At 37.3% G+C, this 22338-nt stretch overlaps 1 protein-coding gene across 1 annotated transcript; it reads left to right on the forward strand.

Moving 5' to 3' along the window:
- The first annotated feature begins 1429 nt into the window (after positions 1-1429).
- NAE1 (NEDD8 activating enzyme E1 subunit 1) lies at positions 1430-21433 on the forward strand. Its single transcript, XM_019755273.2, has 20 exons — positions 1430-1578; positions 5132-5235; positions 5324-5384; positions 6733-6763; positions 7515-7586; positions 7819-7898; positions 8492-8601; positions 10356-10465; positions 11311-11373; positions 11786-11849; positions 12187-12278; positions 14082-14141; positions 14233-14366; positions 15738-15813; positions 16114-16153; positions 17409-17495; positions 17988-18080; positions 19888-20002; positions 20088-20137; positions 21192-21433. Exons 1-20 carry the CDS (start codon positions 1526-1528, stop codon positions 21299-21301), a joined length of 1605 nt encoding a protein of 534 aa, XP_019610832.1. The 5' UTR covers positions 1430-1525; the 3' UTR covers positions 21302-21433.
- The last annotated feature ends 905 nt before the right edge of the window (positions 21434-22338 follow it).

The raw sequence follows: 22338 nt of genomic DNA on the forward strand, positions 1-22338 counted from the left end.
ACAGTATGACTCTCTCCCCACTCCGCCACCAAAATTCGGCATGTTTTCTTTCATACAGACCATGACTGCACTAAGCATGAGAGGCTAAGCAGTGAACTCTCACCTGCTGCCTTCTGAGCATTCCACATTCCCTGGGCATATTTTATTATCCCTTATATTTCACTTGTTCAACTGGAGAAGGAAATGCGACAGCATAAGCACGTGATGAGCTGGAAGAGCCTCAGGCCTGTTTCCCATCGGTTGTATTCCATGGGTACTGGGTAGGGCCCAGGGAAGTCATGAAAGGGTGTGCCTGACCCAGACTGTGCCCAGCGGGAACCGCACCCGTCATTACTACATCATTACTGTCAAACTGTGCCCCTTCCCCTGTTCCCATCCCAGGGTGGGTTGGGTGTGTGGATCTGTGCTCATTTTCACCTTATTTCAGGCAATTATTAACATGAGGCAGCTGGAGGGTCTGGGAGATAGAGGGGAAGGAATCCTGATCGCCCTCCCTGCTGATCTTCTGGCTTCCAGCCTTCTCTCTCCTGCTTCCTTAGGGGGTAACCCCCTTACTTGTCATCCATCCTTACAGGACAACCATCCTCTTCTTGAAAGTGGTTCTTTAAAGAAAGCAGAGGACTCTAATTTCCTCCTCGCTTTTATTTTCATGGTCCTCACAACCTGGTCCCTGCTGTCTCTCAAACCTCTCCTGACCACTCCCTACCCTTCACCTAACTCCACACAACCCAAACTTCCTTTAGCGCCTGCAGCCTGCCTTGCCGTTTCTGCCTGCCAGAGATGACACTCGTTCCTTTTGTTGTTCTTCCTTGCCCACCCCACAGGAAACATTCCTGGAGCGGGGGAGTGGGTGGGGTTCCTCTGTGCACCTCTCAGCTCCCCAGCTTCTATCTATATGAGAGCCACATTGTCTAGTAAGTACTTGCTTACTGTCCCTTTCCCCTCTTTGGACTCAGACAGAGACCCAGCTGCTGGACGCAGCTAGCTTTGTGGTTTGAAACAGGCCCTCAGTGTGGGCTTGTTGCATGAGAGGATGGATGAAATGAGTGAATAGTAATGATCATAATAATGAAAGTTATTCAGACAGGGTTTTTTGTGAGCGTGGCTCTGTGTATTCAAAATCTCATTTAATGCTAACAGAACCCTGTGACGGAGACCCATTTATCTCCATTGCACCGATGAATAAATGGAGGATTTGAGAGGTAAAGAGCAAATCTCACAATAAGTGGTTAAAATCCAAATCGGCCTGATTCCAAAGCCCGAGTGCCCCACAATTACCGCAAGTACAAAGTCACCGAATGCCTCACAAACCGTGGAAGACTGGACCACCAGTCCCAGTCCTGGGTCCTGGCTGCCGTGGGATACTCTTGGGCGTACAGGCGACGCGTGCGCAGTGCAGCGGCGGCGCCCCCTGCGGGCAGCGTGCAGGAGGCCGCGGCGGCGAAAGGCACTCAGTGCGCCTGCGCGCTCGTGGTGGTGGTACTTGCTCTGCAGCGTTTTGGCTGTTCGCGCGGCGTTCGCGGCCATGGCGCAGCCGGGGAAGCTGCTCAAAGAGCAGAAATACGACCGGCAGCTGAGGTGAGCCGGGGCTCACTGAATCGGGCGGGCGGGCCGGCGGACTTCTCTGCGTCCGGGCCGGGCCTAAGCGAGCGGGCGGCGCGGTCGGGCCTCCCTTAGGCCTCCCGCTGGGCCGTGCCGGGCCGTGCGGTGCTCCGGAGCCGGCACTCAGGACTCCGGCCTGGGGTTGGGGGGGTGCTCCTTCAGGGCCAGACTCACTCCCTTTGCGGGGCGCGCCCGCCCTCCACGGGGTGTGCATTTCGAGGTGCGTGGTCCCGGCGTCAGCCTTGTCACCAGGGCGGCTGCCGGCCCCGCCTCACTGCGCTCAGGCTGCTAGTTTTGCAGAATGGAGGGATCCGCAACTGCCCCATCCCGGCGGCGAAAGCGGCACGGAGAGCGGCACCGAGTGTTAGGTATTGTTCTAAGCCAGCGCTATCCAGTAGAAATACAATGCTAGTCTCATGTGAGCCACACGTATGTCATTATACATTTTCTAGTAGTCACATTAAAAAGGAAAAAGATGAAATTAGTTTTAATAATAGTTTATTTTACCCAATATATCCAAAATATTGCCATTTCAACACGTAGTCAGTATAAAAAGTTATTAGAGTTTTTACATTTTTGTCATACTGTCCGAAATCTGACGTTTTACGCTTATAGCACATTTCTATTCGGACAAGCCTCATTTCTAGTTCTCAGTAGTCACATGTGGCTAATGGCTACCTTAATGGACACTGCAGATCTTACCTGTGAGGCAGGTCCTTCGCTATTTTCTGTCCCTTGCCTTTTTTCATTACACTCTCCAGTCTTTATTGAGCATCTTCTATGTGTGTTAAAGCTGTGTAGTAACACAAATGCTTGGCTCCCCTTCTTTCTGGAGCCTCCGAGTCAGGAGGACGGGAAGTAAGGACTGGAACTCTTATTTACACCTACAACCTAGTGCTGTATTAGGGCCTTTAGCTACTCGATTCTGAGAACAGCCTTGAAGGCAGACATTCTGTTTTATACGAGGTGTGATCAAACAAATCAAACGGTGAATGTTTAAATAAAAAAAAATTATTACAGTAAAAGACACATTGCTATTAATCCCCCTCAAAATATTCCCCCTTGCTACGATCACATTTATCCCATCGTTCTTGCCACTTTCTGAAGCAATTCTGGAAGTCTTTTGTTGAATGTCTTGAGTTGTGCTGTTGTGGCTGCCTCGATGTCCTGAATCGATTAAAAACTTACCTTTCAGGGGCACGCGAACGGGGTGGTGGGGTGAAACAGAGAAAAAACAAAACAAACAAACAACAGAAAAAAACCGTTTACCTTTCATGGTCATTTTGACTTTGGGGAAGAGCCAGAAGTCACACGGTGCCAGATCCGGTGAATAAGATAGATGAGGACACACCATAATGTTTTTATTTGACAGAAATTGCTGTACCAGAAGCGATGTGTGACATGGAGCATTGTCATGGTGGAGGATGATTTATGGCACACTTTAAAACACACCTTCTCTCAACCGTAGCTCACACCTGACTGCTGAACAAGTTGAAACTTGTCACACACTGTTACTAAGGTTTGACTCCGCTACTTCCCGAATTGAAGATCCCTGCCTTTCCGTTGGATGGCACTCAGCAGCAGCATTCACTGTAATTCTTGGTCACGACGGGAAAGGCTCCGTGTCACACATCGCTTCTGGTATATGGCATTTTCTGTCAAAAACATTACGGAGTGTGCTCATCGACCTTATTCATCAGATCTGGCACCATGTGACTTCTGGCTCTTCCTCAAAGTCAAAATGACCATGAAAGGTAAACGTTTTGAATTGATTCAGGACCTCAAAGGGAAGAGGAGTATTTTGAGGGGGGTTAATGGCAATGTGTCTTTTACTGTAATAATTTTTTTTTAAATTTAAGCATTTACCGTAGTTTTTGATCATACCTCATATGGGGAAACTGAGTGTTGGAGGAGTTAGACAACTTGCTCAGTCTCCCGTGTTTTTGAGCCAGGATGTAGACTCAGGGGACTCTTGCCTTTTCAGAGCTAGTGCTCAGGCACATCACTCTGCTCCCAGGCTTTTGGGGAATGAAGCAAAGTGGCAGAGCCCTTGTAACCCACTCGTGTTCACTTGTAACTGCTTGGAGTTTCTTGTGTTTTGAATGCAGATATAACCATACATGGCAGAGCTGAGAAGATATTTTAAGTTACTAAGTAATTGTAACAAAAGAGAGCTTTTGCTGAGTCCAATCCATTTAAGGACCAAACTTTACCTTTCATGTAAGAACTGGTTATTGATTTTGTCAGGGGAGGTAATTAGAAGCAAAGTTGTGCAGCCAGCTAGCGGGCTTTCCTTAGGCCAGCAAGAGTAGAGAGAATTAATTTTTTGTTTGGGCCCTTTCTTGAAACATGTTACCTAGAGATGCACTAGTATTCTCTTAGGCTCACTCATCCAAGCATCCATCAGCTAAATATGTCAGATGTCTTCTGTGTCCCCTACTTTCATAGGAAAAACAGATTATTTCCAGTATTTTTGGTTCTTCTAGGTTTTTTCTCTATTTATTTGACAGCTATTTGGTGATCACTTACCCTGGGCAAGGCATTGGGCAAGACATTGGGGCTCCAGTGGTGGATTTAGGAAGTGGTCTGGGTACTTATGGAGCTTAGAGTGGAATGGAAAGGTGGATACTCAGCAAATAAAAAACCAAATGAGGTCATTACAGTTGTGATATACTCTGGAGGACATACCGGCTATACAATAAGGGAATCTACTTTTGATCAGGTGACAGAGAAGGCACATTAATGTCTATCTGTCCTCCAGGCTATGGCATTTTTCTAATGATTTTGACTCTCCCTATACTTCCTATACTGACAAAAAAAGATAAGTTAATAGGCTTTCTGAGTGAAGGTAAACCAGCTTGGCCCAGATGCCATGATACATGTGTAATCATGTACCTTGCCCTGTTAATGATACCTGGTGTGAATAAGGGTATAACATATATTTCTAATCCTTATTACATCTTTGTGTTTGTTAATACATTTGTTAATCATACTATTAGAACATTTATTGGGTATGATAAAGCACCCCTGTACACGTCAGTGTGAGGCTTTTCAGATGATGATAATTCAGCTTGCTAAAGCTTTTCTCACTCTTACAGATGCCAGTGATAAGTCCTATGCCCAGATCTTAAATATACTGGATCCATGTAACTTAAGGAGAAATGAAACAGAACGAAATTGGTTTTAAAACTAAGGCACTTCTTTAATGTCAATGAGTATATCTAAAGACTTTCCATTCTGTAAGTTATCTGTCTTGAAAAGAGTAATGGACAGGGAGCTGTAAGACCAAGTTTCTAGTTCTGATTTGACCTCCCCTTTAACCATGCAACTTATCAACCTGTCTTAGTCTTATGTTACAGTCTTATGTTATATAATCCCCATCACACCTGCTGTTTCTGTCTTACATGTTTGCCACGGTTATCACATCCGTTATTCTATGCAAGGACGCTTTAAAGATAGAAGATCACCAAATAAGAAAGTTATTTTCCTGAAAGTTATAAAACTGTTGAATTTGTGTCTTGTTTTGTAGGTTGTGGGGTGATCATGGGCAAGAGGCTTTAGAATCTGCTCATGTTTGCCTAATAAATGCAACAGCCACAGGAACTGAAATTCTTAAAAACTTGGTGCTACCAGGTAATATAATTTTGTGGTTATAAATTTACTTCTTTAATGTTTTGAACTAGAAATATATATTCTTGACTGGCTCTGTTTTTCCCCCCAGGTATTGGTTCATTTACAATTATTGATGGAAATCAGGTCAGCGGAGAAGATGCTGGAAATAAGTATGTCCTATTCTTTTCATATATATTCATGTTAGGGAAGGCAGTGTACTGTCACAGGAGAGTGAGGCCTAAGTCCCAACTTCACCTCTTTATCAGGGTGACTTGACTCTCAAGTGGAAATAATCTCTATGTTTAGGATTATGGCGAGGATGAAGGGAGTTAATATAGGTGAAGTGCTAGTGTCTGGCAAATAGACCATTAATAAAAGATACTGTCATTACTGTCTTTATTGTCATTATTAGTGCAAAGGATAGTCATTTATTTATGAAATCTGGACACTTCCAAGTCCTTGCACTGATTCCTTGATAATATTATATAATTAACAATAATTGTACTTTTGGATTATAATAATAGTAAAATCTACCTTTTATTTATGTGTCTTCTAAGCTTAGTCTAGGTATAACTTTCTCTGTACTACTCTGTCTCCATAAAAATGCTGTTTATAAAGGTAACCTGTATATCAGTCTTTAAAGATGATCATATGGAGACCTCCAGAGCATTCCCAAATTTGGATTTCAAGCTTGCCTTTTCAGGGACTTGAGGTCTGGGATCTCTCATTGTATTTGTCAGTATATAGCAGCAATGAATAAACACAAGGAAAATTAGAATTTGGTGCATATTGAGCTTTGATGTCTTTTCTTTGGGTGATAGTGTATCCACAACACAGCCCTTTTATTGGTATCTGTAAAGAAAAAGTCCTGTTATCTTTGCTTACTTGGTTGGTTAGAGCAGGATGTGATAAGAATAAGGTTTCTTTTTCTTATGGAGCCTCTGAGCTTGTGCTACAAAATGGCACTCTGACTGATAAGCAGCCTCAGATCTGGGACTTGAGACATGCAAGGGTGTGTGTGGAAAGAAGCCTGAATAGTGTGTTATGGTTACCTGCAAAAGCAGACAGTTCAACACAGCATTTCCCAAGTGTGGTCTGTAGAACATTGGTTTTAGGGAATGTTGATAGTTGCTAAGAGGGCAAAGGGATTCCATGGTCAAACGAAGTTAAGCATTTGTTATAGAAGACTTTAATGTCATACGTATTATGTATATTATGAATTTTCAATGGGGAAATATGACATATGATGTTTCCTAAAGTTTTTAAAGCCAGGGAACCCTTTTCTCTCAGAGCATCTTATGAAATTCGTTTTTTGTAGTACACACTTTGGGAAACTTTGATTTATTAGCTTGTCTTTGATTATTAGTTTCATCCAGTTTTCTTCCCGAGGAAGGCTGTTACAATCTATAATCAAAATATAGTTTGTTTTATACGATGAATGAAATATACCTGATATTACAAATAACCTTTATATAGAAAAAGAAGCCCTTAATTTTGTTTTTATTCTCTCTGTTTTAGTTTTTTCCTTCAAAGAAGCAGTATTGGCAAGGTAAACAATATTTTGTTATAGAATATAGTTGAGTTTGAGCATCTAATGATGCCACTGGGTTTTGATTTTTGATTTCTTGGAAAGCTTTGACCTTAGAAGAGCTTATTATCTCCAATAAAAAAGTTAAATTAGCTCATTGTCTTCTGATCCTGTAAATCTTTATATGCCTGGTAGTTTAAGAACATAAAAGAAGTAATGTCTATATTTTTACACTGTGTCTTGTATTAAAGCTAAAGCTTGAGTGACGTTAATGTTCAGAGGAAGGAAGATTTTGGTTAACGAGAGTTTTAACTAAGAGTTAGCCAGAATATCTTTTATTTTTGTATTTCATATTAGAAATCTTACAAAGACATATTAGTCAACTTAGTACAATATTTTGAGTGGAAATGACTGTTTCTTTAACGATTTGACCTCTCTTGTACTAAATTGTAAATGTGGGAAGTTAGAGTAAGTCTGGATTTGATACAGAATATCCCTGCCTGCTACCCAGGGTTTTCTGGTCATTTGCCTAATCAGAAAAGTAGGATGCAAACAATATATTCATTTAAGACCTCTGAAAAATTATGGTTTAGCTCTATTTTAAGAAATAATCTGGTTAAGTCTCAGTTTAAACACTATGAAAAGCAGAGCTGTCATATCTATGCATGAAATTTGGGTAGTTTTATAGTGTGTTTTCTTGATCTGTAAATTGAGGGGTTACATTTTAACCAAGTTTTTTCTAATTCAAGTCAAATGCTTTGTTTTTAAAAAGAACCGAGCTCAAGCTGCCATGGAATTCTTACAAGAATTAAATAACGATGTCTCTGGCAATTTTGTGGAAGAGGTATATATGTATATACGTTATTATTTCTGAGCAGAAATTTTATTTTTTAATAGTTCAAAACCCTTGAAATTTTGAATTTTAAATCTTTGTATATTTATGTTTAGTTGAGAGTTGAATTACTTTAACAATGGAGTCTAGCATGTGTCATCATTTGTTCTAAATAGCTTAACTGTTTCTGCCATGTTTAATATGATTGTGAAATTGTTGGATTTTTTCCCCCTGTCCTTTTTAGAACCCAGAAAACCTTCTAGACAACGATCCTTCATTTTTCTGTAGGTTTACCATTGTAGTTGCAACTCAGCTTCCTGAAAGGTAAGTTTTTATGTTAATTTGTTTTTATTTGGATCTCTTATTAGATTTGCGTAGTTTTGTTTTTCTAGTAGTGTCTATGGTTTTTAAAATTCTTAAGCACTATAGAAACCTTTAATTGGAAGCACTTATAAATCTCTAACATTGAAAAGATGGGGAAAAAATACTGAAATGTGAAACTTTTAAGAAATTTATACCTATTTAGAGCAGTTCAATTGAACATTGGTTATTTTTAGTAAAAAAAAACCCAGTTAGAATTAATTACAGGAACACTTGGGGATGTATGCAAGGATACATACATTTTATAAATATTTTCCTCTTTTTTAATGGAAATGTTTAGGAAGTGTCTTTCAGTAGCATTCTCCCTAATACTAAATTTGAGTGTTTTATATCCCTCGAGTCCAAAAGATATGCTGTCTCTGAAACTGCAGCCTTGTGAAATTGCTTGCTTTTCAGACTATCCTTGACCTGCTTATCATGCAATAGATATAGCTGTGCATTTATAATTGAGTTAGAAAGTTGCTTTATTTTAAGCTATTTTCATGTTTGACATATCCATTTGCTTATGTTCTTATTTGTTGTGCCTTCCTTTACAGTACATTACTACGTTTAGCAGATGTCCTTTGGAATTCCCAAATCCCTCTTTTAATCTGTAGGACATACGGACTAGTTGGTTATATGAGGATCATTATAAAAGAACATCCAGGTAAAAATTTTGCACATATGGGCCTTGCTTTTGGTTGCTTTAGCTGTGATTTTAGAAACTTGACAATTTAGAAAGTAACTTTTAAATTACCAAGTAAATTCATAGCAGCCCAACTCCGGTTATAGGTTCAAAGTATCAATCAGAATCAGTAAGCTTTAATCTAGTAGTTCCATTACTTAGCATTATAGGAGAAGACAAAGCAGGAGGGAAAAGTACAGCTTCTTCATCTTATTAGGAGTTCCAGCAGCTGTGCAAATACCTAGCTTTTTTTTTTTTTTCGCTTCTTAACCCACATAGGGCATGTATGGCTGCCACTGACAAGAGCCAAGCTATGTGGGTCACAATGACACACAGAGGTCACACCACCTTTTCTCCACCAATCTTTTATTCCATTCTCATACAGGCCTTAAGGTTCCCCAGGACAGGTACAATTCCACACAATAAGCAAGGCATTTACCTAACTACTGTTCCAAGGAAACAGTGTTATAGGAGGCCAAAGTCATTCATAGTCAAGCTTGTATCAGCTCAAGGCTGATATTAGCCCTTTACTTAAAATTTTTAATCTTAAATCATCATAATATTTTCCTTCAGTGCTTATACATTGCTCTGAGCCAGGTAGTCTGCTAGTGCAATGATAGCCATTGGCATTGGTAGTGGCACTGAGTAGTAGTGTCTGCTTGGGCAGTTAGGGCTTGTGAGGATAAGCTTCTGGCAGACGGTGCTGGGCCATTTAAGAATTGTAAGTGGGAGAGTGTCAGGGTAAAATTTTCATTTTAAGTGGGTCACTCTGAAGCTGGGTGGGGAATGAATGGATATGAAGGGGCAAAGATTAGAGGCAAGGGTTGGTGTTAGGAGATTTCCAGTGGTCTAGGTGAGAGAGATAGCCCCTGACTGAGGGCAGATGTTATAGGGATAGGGAAGAGGGGTAGATGATAATGAAGGTTAGCATTGCTAGCTGTGTGCCTGTCTTTATGTGGATTATTTTATTTAATCTTTTTAAAATCCTTATTAGGTAGATACTGTTTTATCTGTGTTTTACAGATGAGGATGCTGAGACACAGATTAAGTTACTTGCCTAAGGTCACACAGCTAGCAAGTGACAAAATTGAGCCTAGCTTTAAACATTCACTGGAATTACACACTTTTCTGTAGTCTCCTCTGTGGAGAGCTGTGTATGAAGTGACATCAGAATGTGGGGAGTGACTGATGTTGGGCCAAGGAAATAAGAAGTCAAGAATGACCGTCAGGTTTCTAGGGAAGAGGTCTTGGTAGATGGTGATGCTGTCTGTTGAAGACAGGAGGAGGAAGAGTGGGTTGTTGGGTGCTACCGTGTTTCCCCGAAAATAAGACTTAACTGGAAAATAAGCCCTAGCATGATTTTCCAGGATGACAGCCCCTGAACATAAGCCCTAATGCGTCTTTTGGAGCAAAAATTAATGTAAGACCTGGTCTTATTTTTTTGGGAAACACGGTATCTGAACACATATTTTATCAATTTTGTTTTTTTCAATTATAATAACAAGAAAATTATGTTCTAAAGGAATCTTGGTTTTACTCTTACTAAAACTGTAGTCCACTTAAGATTTGTGCATTTAGTAAACTGTATATATAAATTTACCTCAATAATGAACAAAAACCTGTAGGTGCTATGCCCATTTAAAATTTATAGATTTCTTAAGTTCCAGTAATATAATGTATTGCCAGCAATATTACTAAAGAAATAATTTTATCTTTTGGGATTATTTGTTTGACAGTAATAGAACCTCATCCGGATAATGCATTAGAGGATCTACGACTGGATAAGCCATTTCCTGAACTGAGAGAACATTTTCAGTCTTATGATCTGGATCACATGGACAAAAGGGTTGGTAGTTCGTGTGACCTTCAATTTACAGACAGACTTAAAACAATTTTTTAACCTAAGATTTTTGAATTACACCAACGTAAGGAAATACTGTTAACCTTCATATTCCTGTCATCCAGATTACATAGTAACAACATTGTACCTAATTTTATTTTAAATAAATTTATTTTTCTCCAAAATTTAAAAACTTTTTTATTGAAGAAAAGTACATATCTGGACATATCTGTGTAATCAACACCCAGGTCAAGATATTGGACATTAACGTATCATTCTTCATGGCCGTTTTCTGAACAAGTAGATGTGCTTTTTAAAATAGTTTGAATTTGGAGTTTGTTGAAAATTGATTCCTCTTGAAACTTATTTTTAGTGTTAAAGAATTACCAAGACAACTGCATATTTTGGTACGGAAATAATGATATTTATAACAAACCATATAATTTAAGGAGTATGTGTAGTTTTTACTAAATACATGTTAATTAAAATGCAAGTATTTGGTTCATCAGAAAACAAGATCCTCTTTCTGTAGTCTAGGATTGGTATCTGAAATCAAGAGATTTGGGCTTTAGTTTTGGGTCGCAGTCTTTGATATTTTTTCTTGATGGTAAAAATGGGCACAATCATAGTGCATACCTGCCATACTAGGGTCAAATTGGACACTCCCTCTAAAAAAATTTGTAATGCAGATTTTATTAATCCAGTTCATTTTTCCTCCATTCATTATTCCATATACTGGGGGGTGATTATAATAAATATTGTTGAATTCGTTGAAAGTGATACAGTGTAGTAAGGAAAAAATGTTAACTAATGTTAACTAAAAGGATATTTTATTTTTCTTTCATTTTTAGGACCATAGCCACACTCCATGGATTGTGATCATAGCTAAATATTTAGCCCAGTGGTATAGTGAAGTATGTCCTTTTTTAAAAGAAGAAATTCCATATATGTCTGTATTTTCTATTTATTATAAAGGATTTTATTGGAAGGGGTGGGAGATTAATTTTTTTTCCATGTGTGATTTAGGGGAGGTGGGTGCTTTTCAGTTCAAATCTAGCAGTTCCTCTTCTCATATTTTTTATTAACAAAATGATATTTTTATTAACAAAATGAAATTTGAATAAATGTCATTCTGAAATTTGCAGTGAGGAATGAATGTAAATAAATGGCCCACAGTTTTCTATAAAGTCAGCCTCTGATTTAATTGAGGTACATATGTGCTGATGAAATCTAATGTGGATGGGAGGATGCTGGAAACTTTGGACTCTCAATTTCCATATTTTGAATTTTTATAACTAGATTTCTTAATTTTTTAAACCGATTTAGACAAATGGACGAATACCTAAAACATATAAAGAAAAAGAAGAGTTCAGAGATTTGATTAGACAAGGTAATACTTGGGATGTGATGAAATGTGTAAAGTTTGAAAAGCAAATTGCTTGAAACTAATGTTTATTGGATTTCTACGGTATCAACACCTTTGTCAGATGATGTCATCATGAGCTTTTATTTTATTTTTCCTTAAGGGAGGTTAAAGAACAATTCTGTGTAATTTTAAGAATGACTCATGATAAGCCATATTTCTTCTTAAGGTTCAATATCTGATCTTCCCTTCAGAATCTGACAAGGTTATTTCCATAATGTTGGGGTGGGGAGGGGGAGAGTGAGAGAGAAAGAGAGAGAGAGAAGAAGGGCTGTTGTTTGCTAACCAATTTCTATTTCAATAGGAATTCTAAAGAATGAAAATGGGGCTCCTGAAGATGAAGAGAATTTTGAAGAAGCTATTAAAAATGTGAACACAGCACTAAATACAACTCAGGTATTAAAAGAGTTGCTGAGGGATTTATATAAGAAAGATGTTTTCTGAAGTCCTCATGGTGAAATAATTGATTTTAGATTTAAGTTAATATTTCCTAAATTGTATAGTTGGTTAGAAATTAATACTTGTAATATGGATTGACTTATTTTAATAAGATTCTGTATTGTCCTTGTTAAAATGGACATCAGTTCTTCAGTGATACAATGATTTATGTAAATTAATTACTTGAAGTAATGATTTGTGAATGGTAATAGTTTGGGGGTAGGAATTATATACTGAACATGATATTTTGCTGGTTCAAAATAGTTGTCTGAAAAGTTAAATCTTACCCTGCATTTGCTTTTGACAGTAATTATTTCGACATAAAGATGTTCTTAAATGACATTGTATACCTTAAAAATTACTTGGAGGATAACTCAGTTTAGATGCCTTTTTGTTGTTGTTTTGTTGTTGAAGCCTGGCCAATGAATTTTTTGGGGAACTTTGGAATAACAAAACTGGTAGTTTAAGTTAGAATTTTCTTATAATTTAAATCAGCAAAAAATGCTGCCTTTCAAGTTAGGTAAGCACTTAAACTGTTACTACAAATTTTTTGGAGATAATGAAGTAGTGTTGCTGAGTGTTTAAAAGTGGGTGCTCTGTGAATCAGTTTTTTTGGGTGATGTAAATTTTCTATGTCTTAATTGGGGTAATGGTTAAAAGTACATGTATGGTTATCAAAATGCATTGAATTATACATTTAAGATTTGTTTATTTCTCTGAATGTAAAATTTACACCAATTAAAAAACCAAGGTTCTCATGATTGGGGGACGATGAACTAAGCAAACAGATGAATGCACCAGGTGCTATGAATAAAATTAGAGCAGAATAAAGAGGTAAAACATGATGGGGAAGCGGGCATCTGGGATAGAGAGAGGGCCAAGGAGACTCTCAAAGAGACGTGTTTAAGCAGAAGGCTGAGTGAAGTGATGTACAGAGATGTGGTGGGAGAGCTTTACAGGGAGGAAGCACATGTGCAAAGGCCCTGAAGTGGAAGGAAGCGTGGCATTTGTTCAAGGATCAGTAAGAATGCCAGAGTGATTGACGTGAACAAGGCGAACGTGGTAGAGCTTTGAGTTTGGAGAGGTGGGAAGGGCCTTGCAGGCAGGCCATTGAAGAGTTTTGAGCAGGGGAGTGGAGTGACTTGATCTATATCTGAAAAATCATTCTGGCTTTTGTGAGACAGGACTGTAGGGGCCTGGGAGTGGAAGCAGAGCCCAGTTAGGAGGTTAGCAGTAAGAAGGTGCTGTTTTCCATACAATAGAATCGAAGCCTACAATTTATAAAGCTTTTATTAATGTATGATAATCTTGGTAGCATTAAAAGTCTTTAATTATCTAGTTTTTATCAGAATGGTTGTCTCTTTCAACAGTCACTAATTAGGGTGTAAGGATTTCAAATTTTTGACAAGATGGAGAAACATAGATTATAAATCTAGCTTGGTATTAATGTCTGTAATCTTTGTTATATTTTCAAATGTAAATATATAAAAAGATTTACTTTGGCTCCTTTTTTACTCCATTTATGATGGAAGAGAACAGGTCAGTCTTTAATGCTAACAACAGTGGGCAGGAGGGGACTTTTTTCCATTCTCCCTTTCCTCATCAAATCGCCATCTGGTATTCTAAATAAAAGTAAGCAAATCAGAAGTTTGTATTTGATTACAATTTGAGAATTCAAAGAACTTGTTCAAAGAAATAGTAGTGACAATAAAGCTGGGCAAATTCTTAGTTATAAGTAAATGTTTCACGTTCCTTTGTTAGATTCCAAGCAGTATTGAAGATATATTTAATGATGATCTCTGCATAAATATCACCAAACAGGTAACAACAACAAAAGGTAAAAGTAGTGCCACCTTAACTTTTGGGTCAAATTCAAACGCCACATAAGACTGATTTTTTTTTTTTTTTTTAGACTCCATCATTTTGGATTTTAGCTCGTGCCTTAAAGGAATTTGTGGCCAAAGAGGGTCAAGGAAATTTACCTGTCCGAGGAACAATTCCTGATATGATTGCAGATTCGGGCAAATACATAAAACTGCAAAATGTGTAAGTCACTTTCTCTTTTTTTATAATTCACTGTTTCTAAACTATGCAACAGAAAAATTAATTTGTTTATATTAGAGATGAACGTATTTTACTAGTCTGTCAGAAATCAGAAATCAAATGAAAGAAAGTCTGTTATAATCTAATTGCTTTAAATATAAGCTAAAGACTTTAGGGAGCAGTTGTTTTTTTTAATAGAAATTGTGTACTAGAATACTTTTAGGTTCACAAAAAAATTGAGTGGAAAGTAGAGAGAGTTCCCATATACCCTCTAGGGGGCAGATTTCTTAACGTATTTTATGATAAAACCTAACATTTGAACACTTCACTCTGTGCTATGAACTGTTCTATATATTAACTAATTTAATATTTACAACAACTATCTGAGAGAGATACTATTGTCCCAATTTTACAGCTGAGGAAACTGAGGCATAGCAAAGGTAATTTATTCAGGGTCAGACAGCTGATAAATAGCAGAATCAGGAACTGAACCCATGAAACCCACCTCCATACTCTTTAACTATGGCTCTATACTGTCTTTTATCTGTAACTTAAAATTTTGAAGTCTTAGTTGGGATGAATTTATTACTAATGTGTCATAATTTAAAGAGTTCATGACTATAGACACCTTCTATCTAGGTATCACTAGCCTGAGCATAGATAGGCTGTCATACGGATGTTACCCTTGTGTAGTTTGGGCTTGGTGCTGATGAATCCAGGGTCGATGGCTTGGTTTCTTTAAGGGCCATATATGTCACACAGAGAAGAGCTCTGTTGTCTAAACAGATTGCACTCTTCATCTCAGTCATTGTCTAATAAACCTTTGTTGTCCTAGCCTAAAAGTTCAACTACTTAAAACTTGGGAAAAGTAAATTGAAGATAGAAAGAAGTGTGATCTCACATTGGTGGTAGTTAGCGTAACACTGATAATCTTTAGTGGGTGAAGATGTAAATAGACTTAAAAGTTTTACATGAATTTATAGCTGGACAGTTTTGAAGTATTTAACTTTCCTTGGACTTGACTTCAAGGAGATAATAAATAGTGTTCCTCAGTAACATATTTTGTCAGGTCCTCTGTCAGAGAAGCATGGATCATGGATCCTTCTCAGATGGCAGTTTTTAAGTTGGGTGCTGTTAATTATAGAGGGAGCCCAGGTATTAGTGGATTCCAAGAGTCTATCACCAACACGGAGAAGATCACTAACCACTGATAGGTTGCTGCTGGTAATATTTCCATGGCATTTTCACATATCTTATGTTGCCGGACCAGTATTTTTTCATGAAAAGGAAAGAAATTTTTTGTTTGCTTCATGGTATTTAAAATTTGCTGATTTTAAAATTTGTAAATAGTAGATTTTTGGTTTTCTTTTCCAGTTACCGTGAAAAAGCAAAGAAAGATGCTGCTGCTGTGGGTAATCATGTTGCCAAATTGCTGCAATCTATAGGCCAGGTAAGCTGCTGGGCACACGGCGCCTCTGATGGACAGAATAGCGGCATGTAGTCCTTATCACATGATTCCAGCCAGACAGGTTTAGAGATGGAGGGTATGGCACTGGCTCTGCTTCTTTAGAGGGATATCTCACTTGCCTCCCTAACGAGAAAAACTGTTATAAGGAAACAAGGTGTTTTTCCAGTGCTCTCCCAGCACTTGGAGAAAGCGTCCTCGTCTCATGGTGATTGGCTTTGTGCTGTATCCTCTGTTAATCTGCTCTTTTATACTGGAGCAAAATCTACATTTATCTCTTTACAGGCACCAGAGTCCATTTCAGAGAAAGAATTAAAATTACTCTGTAAGTCCCCTTAAATTAATTTCCTTATTTTTGCTTGATAAAAATGTGCCACAGGGAATGTTCCCAGGAATTTTAAATGGTTGAAATTTAAAATTTTCCATGGTCTCATTGGTATAAATATAATTATTACAAGTTTTTCTTAAAATGTAACAAATGGAGAGAGTATTTTAAGACTGGGTCATAGGTAGAGCGTATCTATTTATGGCAATGCTAAAAAGACAAGTCCAATTAATTGAAAATTGTCATTAATACAGAATTATTTTCAGCTTAATTTTAAATACTTTGGGAAAGTTTTATCTGAAGGCTTTGGGTATGAAGTCTTGAGTTACCTGTACATTGACAGTATAGGTTTAGCTACTCATTTTGATCTGTGTTAAATGACTGTAATGGAATTAAGAATTTTGCCATCTAGTTTCAGAGTGGCTAGGCTCCTAGTATCTTTTCAATAATGCCTTAGTAGCCCTGAAGCATTTTTTATTTAAGAGTTAGTTTAAGTATAATAAAATCTGTTTTACATGCTGTCTGAAGATTTTCCCCTGTTGCTGCTGTTCTTAGTTTCTGCAAAAATCTGTATTCTATTTTGCATGCTCCTCAGCCTTAAAATATATTTATTCAAGTTCTCCATTTCATGACTCTTCCACGTTTGTTTAGGCTTAGTTTTAATGTTTTGTTCCATTATTTATCTTGCACCTTATTTCTGCATTAGTGTGTGTTCTACTAGATTATATGATACTAGATTACAAACTGGATGTTGGGTATTTAAGGGTTTATTTTCTGTTCTCACTTTGCTTTTGTTTTTATTTTTTTAAACCTTTATATATACCAAGAGCTCAATATGTATAAGACTCTCCTATAGGACTACTTATCCATAATAATGATGAAAACAACTATTCATTGAGCTGTGTCAGGCATTCTGCTAGGTATGCACTTTTCACAATACAAAATTGACATTTGATCCACAGAACAACTTTCAAACAGTATTATCTCCATTTTATAAATGGGGAAATCTGAAGCTCAGAGAGGTATCTTCACCTACTTAACTCAGTGCTGAACTGGTTGTAGCGCCAAGGATGAATTTAAAATGACTTATGTTCTAGTGCCTTCTCGGCTAACTATTAGAGCCAAATGGAAAACATTTCTTCACATTTCCATGTCTGAAGAATATACACACAATTTCCTGTTCTTAAAGTATCCTGTGATGTGGAATATTCATGTGTCTCAACCGTTTACTTCTATAATGTTTTGCTGTATTCAGGTAGCAATTCTGCATTTCTTCGAGTGGTAAGATGTCGATCCTTAGCTGAAGAATATGGCTTGGATACAATTAACAGGGATGAAATTAGTAAGTATAATAATTTTTGGATGGTAGGTTAATTTTACTTTTAAAGATATAAATATTTTGTGTATAATAGTATTGAATATATAGTGATAATATAAAGGATACTGGAAATATTTATACTCTAAATTTTGTTCTATAAACCTATCCAAGTAGTCATAATTTCAAAATATAAAACTTGATATATACATAAAATATTTAGGTAGGTCACTGAGGAAGTTGTGTGACTTTAGAAGAGCTAAAGTCAGCATGTTACTACTACTTTAGTAGAGATTATGTGACTTTAGCTAATAGTCCATAGGACAACTGGGTTTTATCTGAATGTATATCCCTTTATTTTACTAATATTTCTCATTTTCTATTTTGGTGTCACAAATATTAACATTTTGTGATAAAATTGCCTTGTGTCTTGAAACTAGAGTATGTGGTAAAATCAGTCATTCTTTGCTTTTATGGCATTAATTACCCAAATTATACTGAAATTTTTTTTCCTTTCAGCTTCCAGCATGGACAGTCCAGATAATGAGATAGTATTATACTTAATGTTACGGGCTGTGGATAGATTTCATAAACAACATGGTAGATACCCAGGTAAGAATAGCAATCGAATTATCAAATATAATTAAAATCTTAAACACTTCAATTAAATCTTAAAGTGTTCTTGGGTGTTTATAAATGGTCTTTGAATTTTACGTTATAAATAGTTTACACCTAGTTCACCTCACTGAGGAACTACCATTTTTTTAAATAGAATTTTGTTATTATTATTGTTATTATTATTTTAAGGAGGGCGCAGCTCACCGTGGCCCATGTGGGGATCAAACGGGCAACCTTGGTGTTATTAGCACCATACTCTCACCAACTGAGCTAACTGGCCACCCCCGGTTTGTTTTTTAAGTGTAACTATTTGCAAATAGTATTGGATTCTAAACTGTTACAGAGGAATGTTGGTTGAATGCATATAAGGAAACATTTTTTTCTGTCAGTTTCCATAGTTTACTTCTAAGACTCACACTGAGTTTAATTTAATGAAAATGAAAAGCTGCAAGAAATATGCCAGTGACTTCTGAACTCAGAAGATGTAGAGATTTCTTTGCTCAGTACCTAATTTTTGTTAGCCATCTTGGGAGACTAGCTACTACATAGGGCACAGGTTTTGAAACTAAGTTCAGATCCAAGCTCTATCACTTACTGTCTCTTGACCTTGGGTGAGTCGCTATTTCTCTCCAAGTCTCAGTTCTCTCATTTATGGAATGGCAATAATAGTATCTACTCTATTAGACTGTTAGGATTAGATATGTAATGTACAGAAATTATGCGTAGCACCTTGCCTAGCGCCTTGTAAGTACTGCCTAACACTGCCTAGCACCTTGTAAATACTCAGTAAAGGGTAGGTATTACTATTATGAGGAAGAGTATTGATAGTTTTTAAACCAGAGTGGTTAAAAAATATTGATGTTTTTTATAATTTCTGAATGTTATGGCAATTACATTTTTCCTTCTAGTAGTAATAATAATACTGTGTTTCCCTGAAAATAAGACCTAGCTGGATCATTAGCTCTAATGCATTTTTGGAGCAAAAATTAATATAAGACCAGGTCTTACGTTACTATAAGAACGGGCATAATATAATAAATATAATATATAACATAATATAATATATAATATATAAATATATACCAAGTCTTACATTAATTTTGGTCCAAAAGACGCATTAGAGCTGATGGTCCGGCCAGGTCTTATTTTCAGGGAAACACGGTAATAGCTTCCCTTTGAAGACATTATAGTGTGTAATCAATAAGAACTGCCTAGGCTCTTATTCCAGTTTTGCTATTTATAAGCTAAGTAACTCAGGCAAATAATTTACTCTGTGCCTCAGTTTTTTCATCTGGAAAGGGGGGATAATAGTACCTACATCATAGGGTGGTTGTGAGGATTAAATAAATCAATTTATATGGTGCTTAGAACAGTATCCAGCATCTGTTAGTGCTCAATAAATGTTACCTGTTATAGTTTTATGTCATCAGTGTCATTTAATATCCTAGAAATGGATAATAGATACCATCATTTTTATAAAGGATATAAATAGGGCATTACTTTCTCACTCATTCAATTCTATCAAAGAAGTATTGAGCATCAACTATGTGCCAGATACTCTTCAAGATACTGGGTATGGAGCAGTGAACAAAGCAGACTTATCAAACTTGAATTTTAATTTTTGATTGTTACAGATTTTTGATAGTTGCAAATATTGCTCTCATACTCTGTTATTTTTGTTCTTCAGTTTCACATGTTACTGTTTTGACTAGAACAGCTAAAACTGGATTAAATAAAAGAGGTAGCCATTTATTTTGAATAATTTATTTTAATGAAAGTTAATTTACATATATATTTTTAGGGGTATCTAACTATCAAGTTGAAGAAGATATAGGAAAGTTGAAGTCTTGTCTCACTGGCTTCCTTCAGGAATATGGACTGTCTGTAATGGTGAAAGATGATTATGTCCACGAATTGTGAGTATTTTTTAGGACATATAAGAGTCAATATCTGTACCTCTCATAAGCTAATCTAAGTTCATGTCTCTGTCCTTTCCTGTAGTTGCCGATACGGAGCTGCTGAGCCACATACCATTGCTGCATTCTTAGGGGGTGAGTTCCAAAGATGAGAATACTGTCATCTGTTACATAGTACAGTTATGAAGTTTTGTTTTCTTGGCTATTTTAACCAGAGAGGTCAGTGAAGCAGGATGTTACATATTAAGTGGCACAATGCCGTTATTATTCCCTCACTTCTTTCAGGTCTTTGTTTAAATATTATCTTCCCTGTGAGGCCATCTCCAACTCCCTGATTTAAAACTGAGGCCCTCCTCTTGTACTCATATCCTCCTATTTTTGCCTTTTCTCATCACTTAAGAGTCATTTGACATACTATACATTTTATTTATTTGTAAATGATCTCTGCCTCACTACTAAAAAGTAAGATGTGTGGGGGCAAGGATTTTTGTCTTTTGTTCCCTACCATATCCTTAGTACCTAGAACAGTATCTGGTACATAGTAGAGTCTCACATTTTATTAAATCAATAAATATTTGTGAAAGATGAAGCTTCAGATTATTTATAAAAGATGAAGGAATTTTTTTTCTTGGTAATTTTGTGTTTTTTCCCCTATTGTTTTGAGTGGTTACAGCAGTCCAGCAGTATTTAATAGAAATTCCAAATTCCAAATGTATCTAGAACAAATATACCTTTATTCCCTTTTTATTATAAAAGTAAAGCAGGCACAAAGTAAAATTTAAAAGCAAAAGAAGGGTGTCCTTTGAGAATCTTTTCTGCCTATATGTATCCTTTACAATGTAATCAACCATACTACTGTTTTGACTTTTTTTTAACTTAATATATCTTGCTAATCTTTCTAAACCATAATTAAAAATATTTTATTATTTTAAACTGGGGCATAATATCCCAAAGTGTCAGTGTATAAAACAAAACTTTTATTTCCTTTAATAGCATAGTTATAAAAAATTGTCCTTTATTTTGATATGACTCAGATAGCTTACATTTAATATGACTCATCTGTTTTGGATGATTTTTAAATGCCTTTACTTTTGGGAAAAGGAAAAGTTTTCTTTACAGAATTGAGTTTTTTTATATAACTCTTAATTTACCTTTTTCAAAGATTTGCTTTTCTCCTTTTTCCTTGCAGGAGCTGCTGCTCAAGAGGTTATCAAAATAATCACCAAACAATTTGTAATTTTTAATAATACTTACATTTATAGTGGCATGTCGCAAACTTCAGCAACTTTTCAGTTGTAGAATAAGCACCCTAGGTAGTGTGTTAATAATTGAAACTGTAATTGCCTCAGTTTGTGCTTTAATTTGTAAAATTCTGCTATGGGATAACTGTTAAATTGTTTGCTCAATAAACATTTTTCTCTTTTGTAATAATGTAGTCTTGTTGTTTGGGAGTGGGGGAGGGTGAAGGAAGCAGTCATTTCCCCAGAGAATAAAAGCTATCCATTTCTGATTGAGTTCGTTATTTTTGGCTTGCTGTTTCAAAGTTACTTATAGAAATCTCCTGTTTCATTAGAAATAGCTTAAAGTATTTTTTCTTACAGTATTAATGAATTTAATACGTATGCAGATTTTAGTTATGTTCATTTTATGACCATAACTATTTGTTAAAACTAATAGAATTTTAAAAGCAAATATTTCAGATGTATTCGTTTTATCAGAGAAGTACAACAAGATGCAACGCATAGGGAAAGTTGGGAGAGGAACGTGGGCCAGGCTCAAGATTATGATGGCTTCCCCCATCAAGCCTGCGCACATGTGCCCCAGGTGACTCTTGAGGCCATGGTCCCAGAGCCGGCCTCATCAACCACGGAGCCTGCCCAACCAACTCTTTGGGGCGAACGTCCCTGTGAGTAAAGGAAACCCTAAAAGCCAGGCGGTGAGATGAGAGGATCTCCCCCTTCAAGTTGACTTTCCACCAGTTAAAAATGACGTTTCTGCACGCTTGCTAACCCTTGCTCCTAAGAGACTCCGCGTTGGGGCGGGGCGGGGACTTCCGGAAGTCCCGCCCCACGGAAGTGTCCCTACCCCGCTGGGTGGGAAACGCGCCCGCGTCGTGGTAGACTGGCGGCAAGGGCGAAAGGGCGGGAGTGCACCGCCCGGCGACTTGAGGTTAAAGGCCACAGCCTCTGCTCTCGGTGTGTTGGTGTCGGGTCCTCCCGCAGCTGCAGCTTCGTTTGGCCCTGGAGCCGTTCGGGGCCTCCGGTGAAAGAAGGCTGTGGCCGGCAGGCCCGGTTGGCCCTCACAGCCGCTAGGTTGCGGAACGCCTCACGGTTCCT

Source organism: Rhinolophus sinicus, linkage group LG11 (genome assembly GCF_036562045.2).
Source record: "Rhinolophus sinicus isolate RSC01 linkage group LG11, ASM3656204v1, whole genome shotgun sequence".
In the NCBI taxonomy this organism is placed as follows: Eukaryota; Metazoa; Chordata; class Mammalia; order Chiroptera; family Rhinolophidae; genus Rhinolophus; species Rhinolophus sinicus.

What these genes read in the sequence shown, in the direction of transcription:
- NAE1 (XM_019755273.2), top strand. Translation starts at nt 1,526, where the DNA reads ATGGCGCAGCCGGGGAAGCTGCTCAAAGAGCAGAAATACGACCGGCAG. An exon ending in GCAACTCAGCTTCCTGAAAG is followed by an intron (nt 7,899 to 8,491) that starts GTAAGTTTTTAT and finishes CTTCCTTTACAG; the next exon opens with TACATTACTACGTTTAGCAG. An exon ending in CAGAGATTTGATTAGACAAG is followed by an intron (nt 11,850 to 12,186) that starts GTAATACTTGGG and finishes CTATTTCAATAG; the next exon opens with GAATTCTAAAGAATGAAAAT.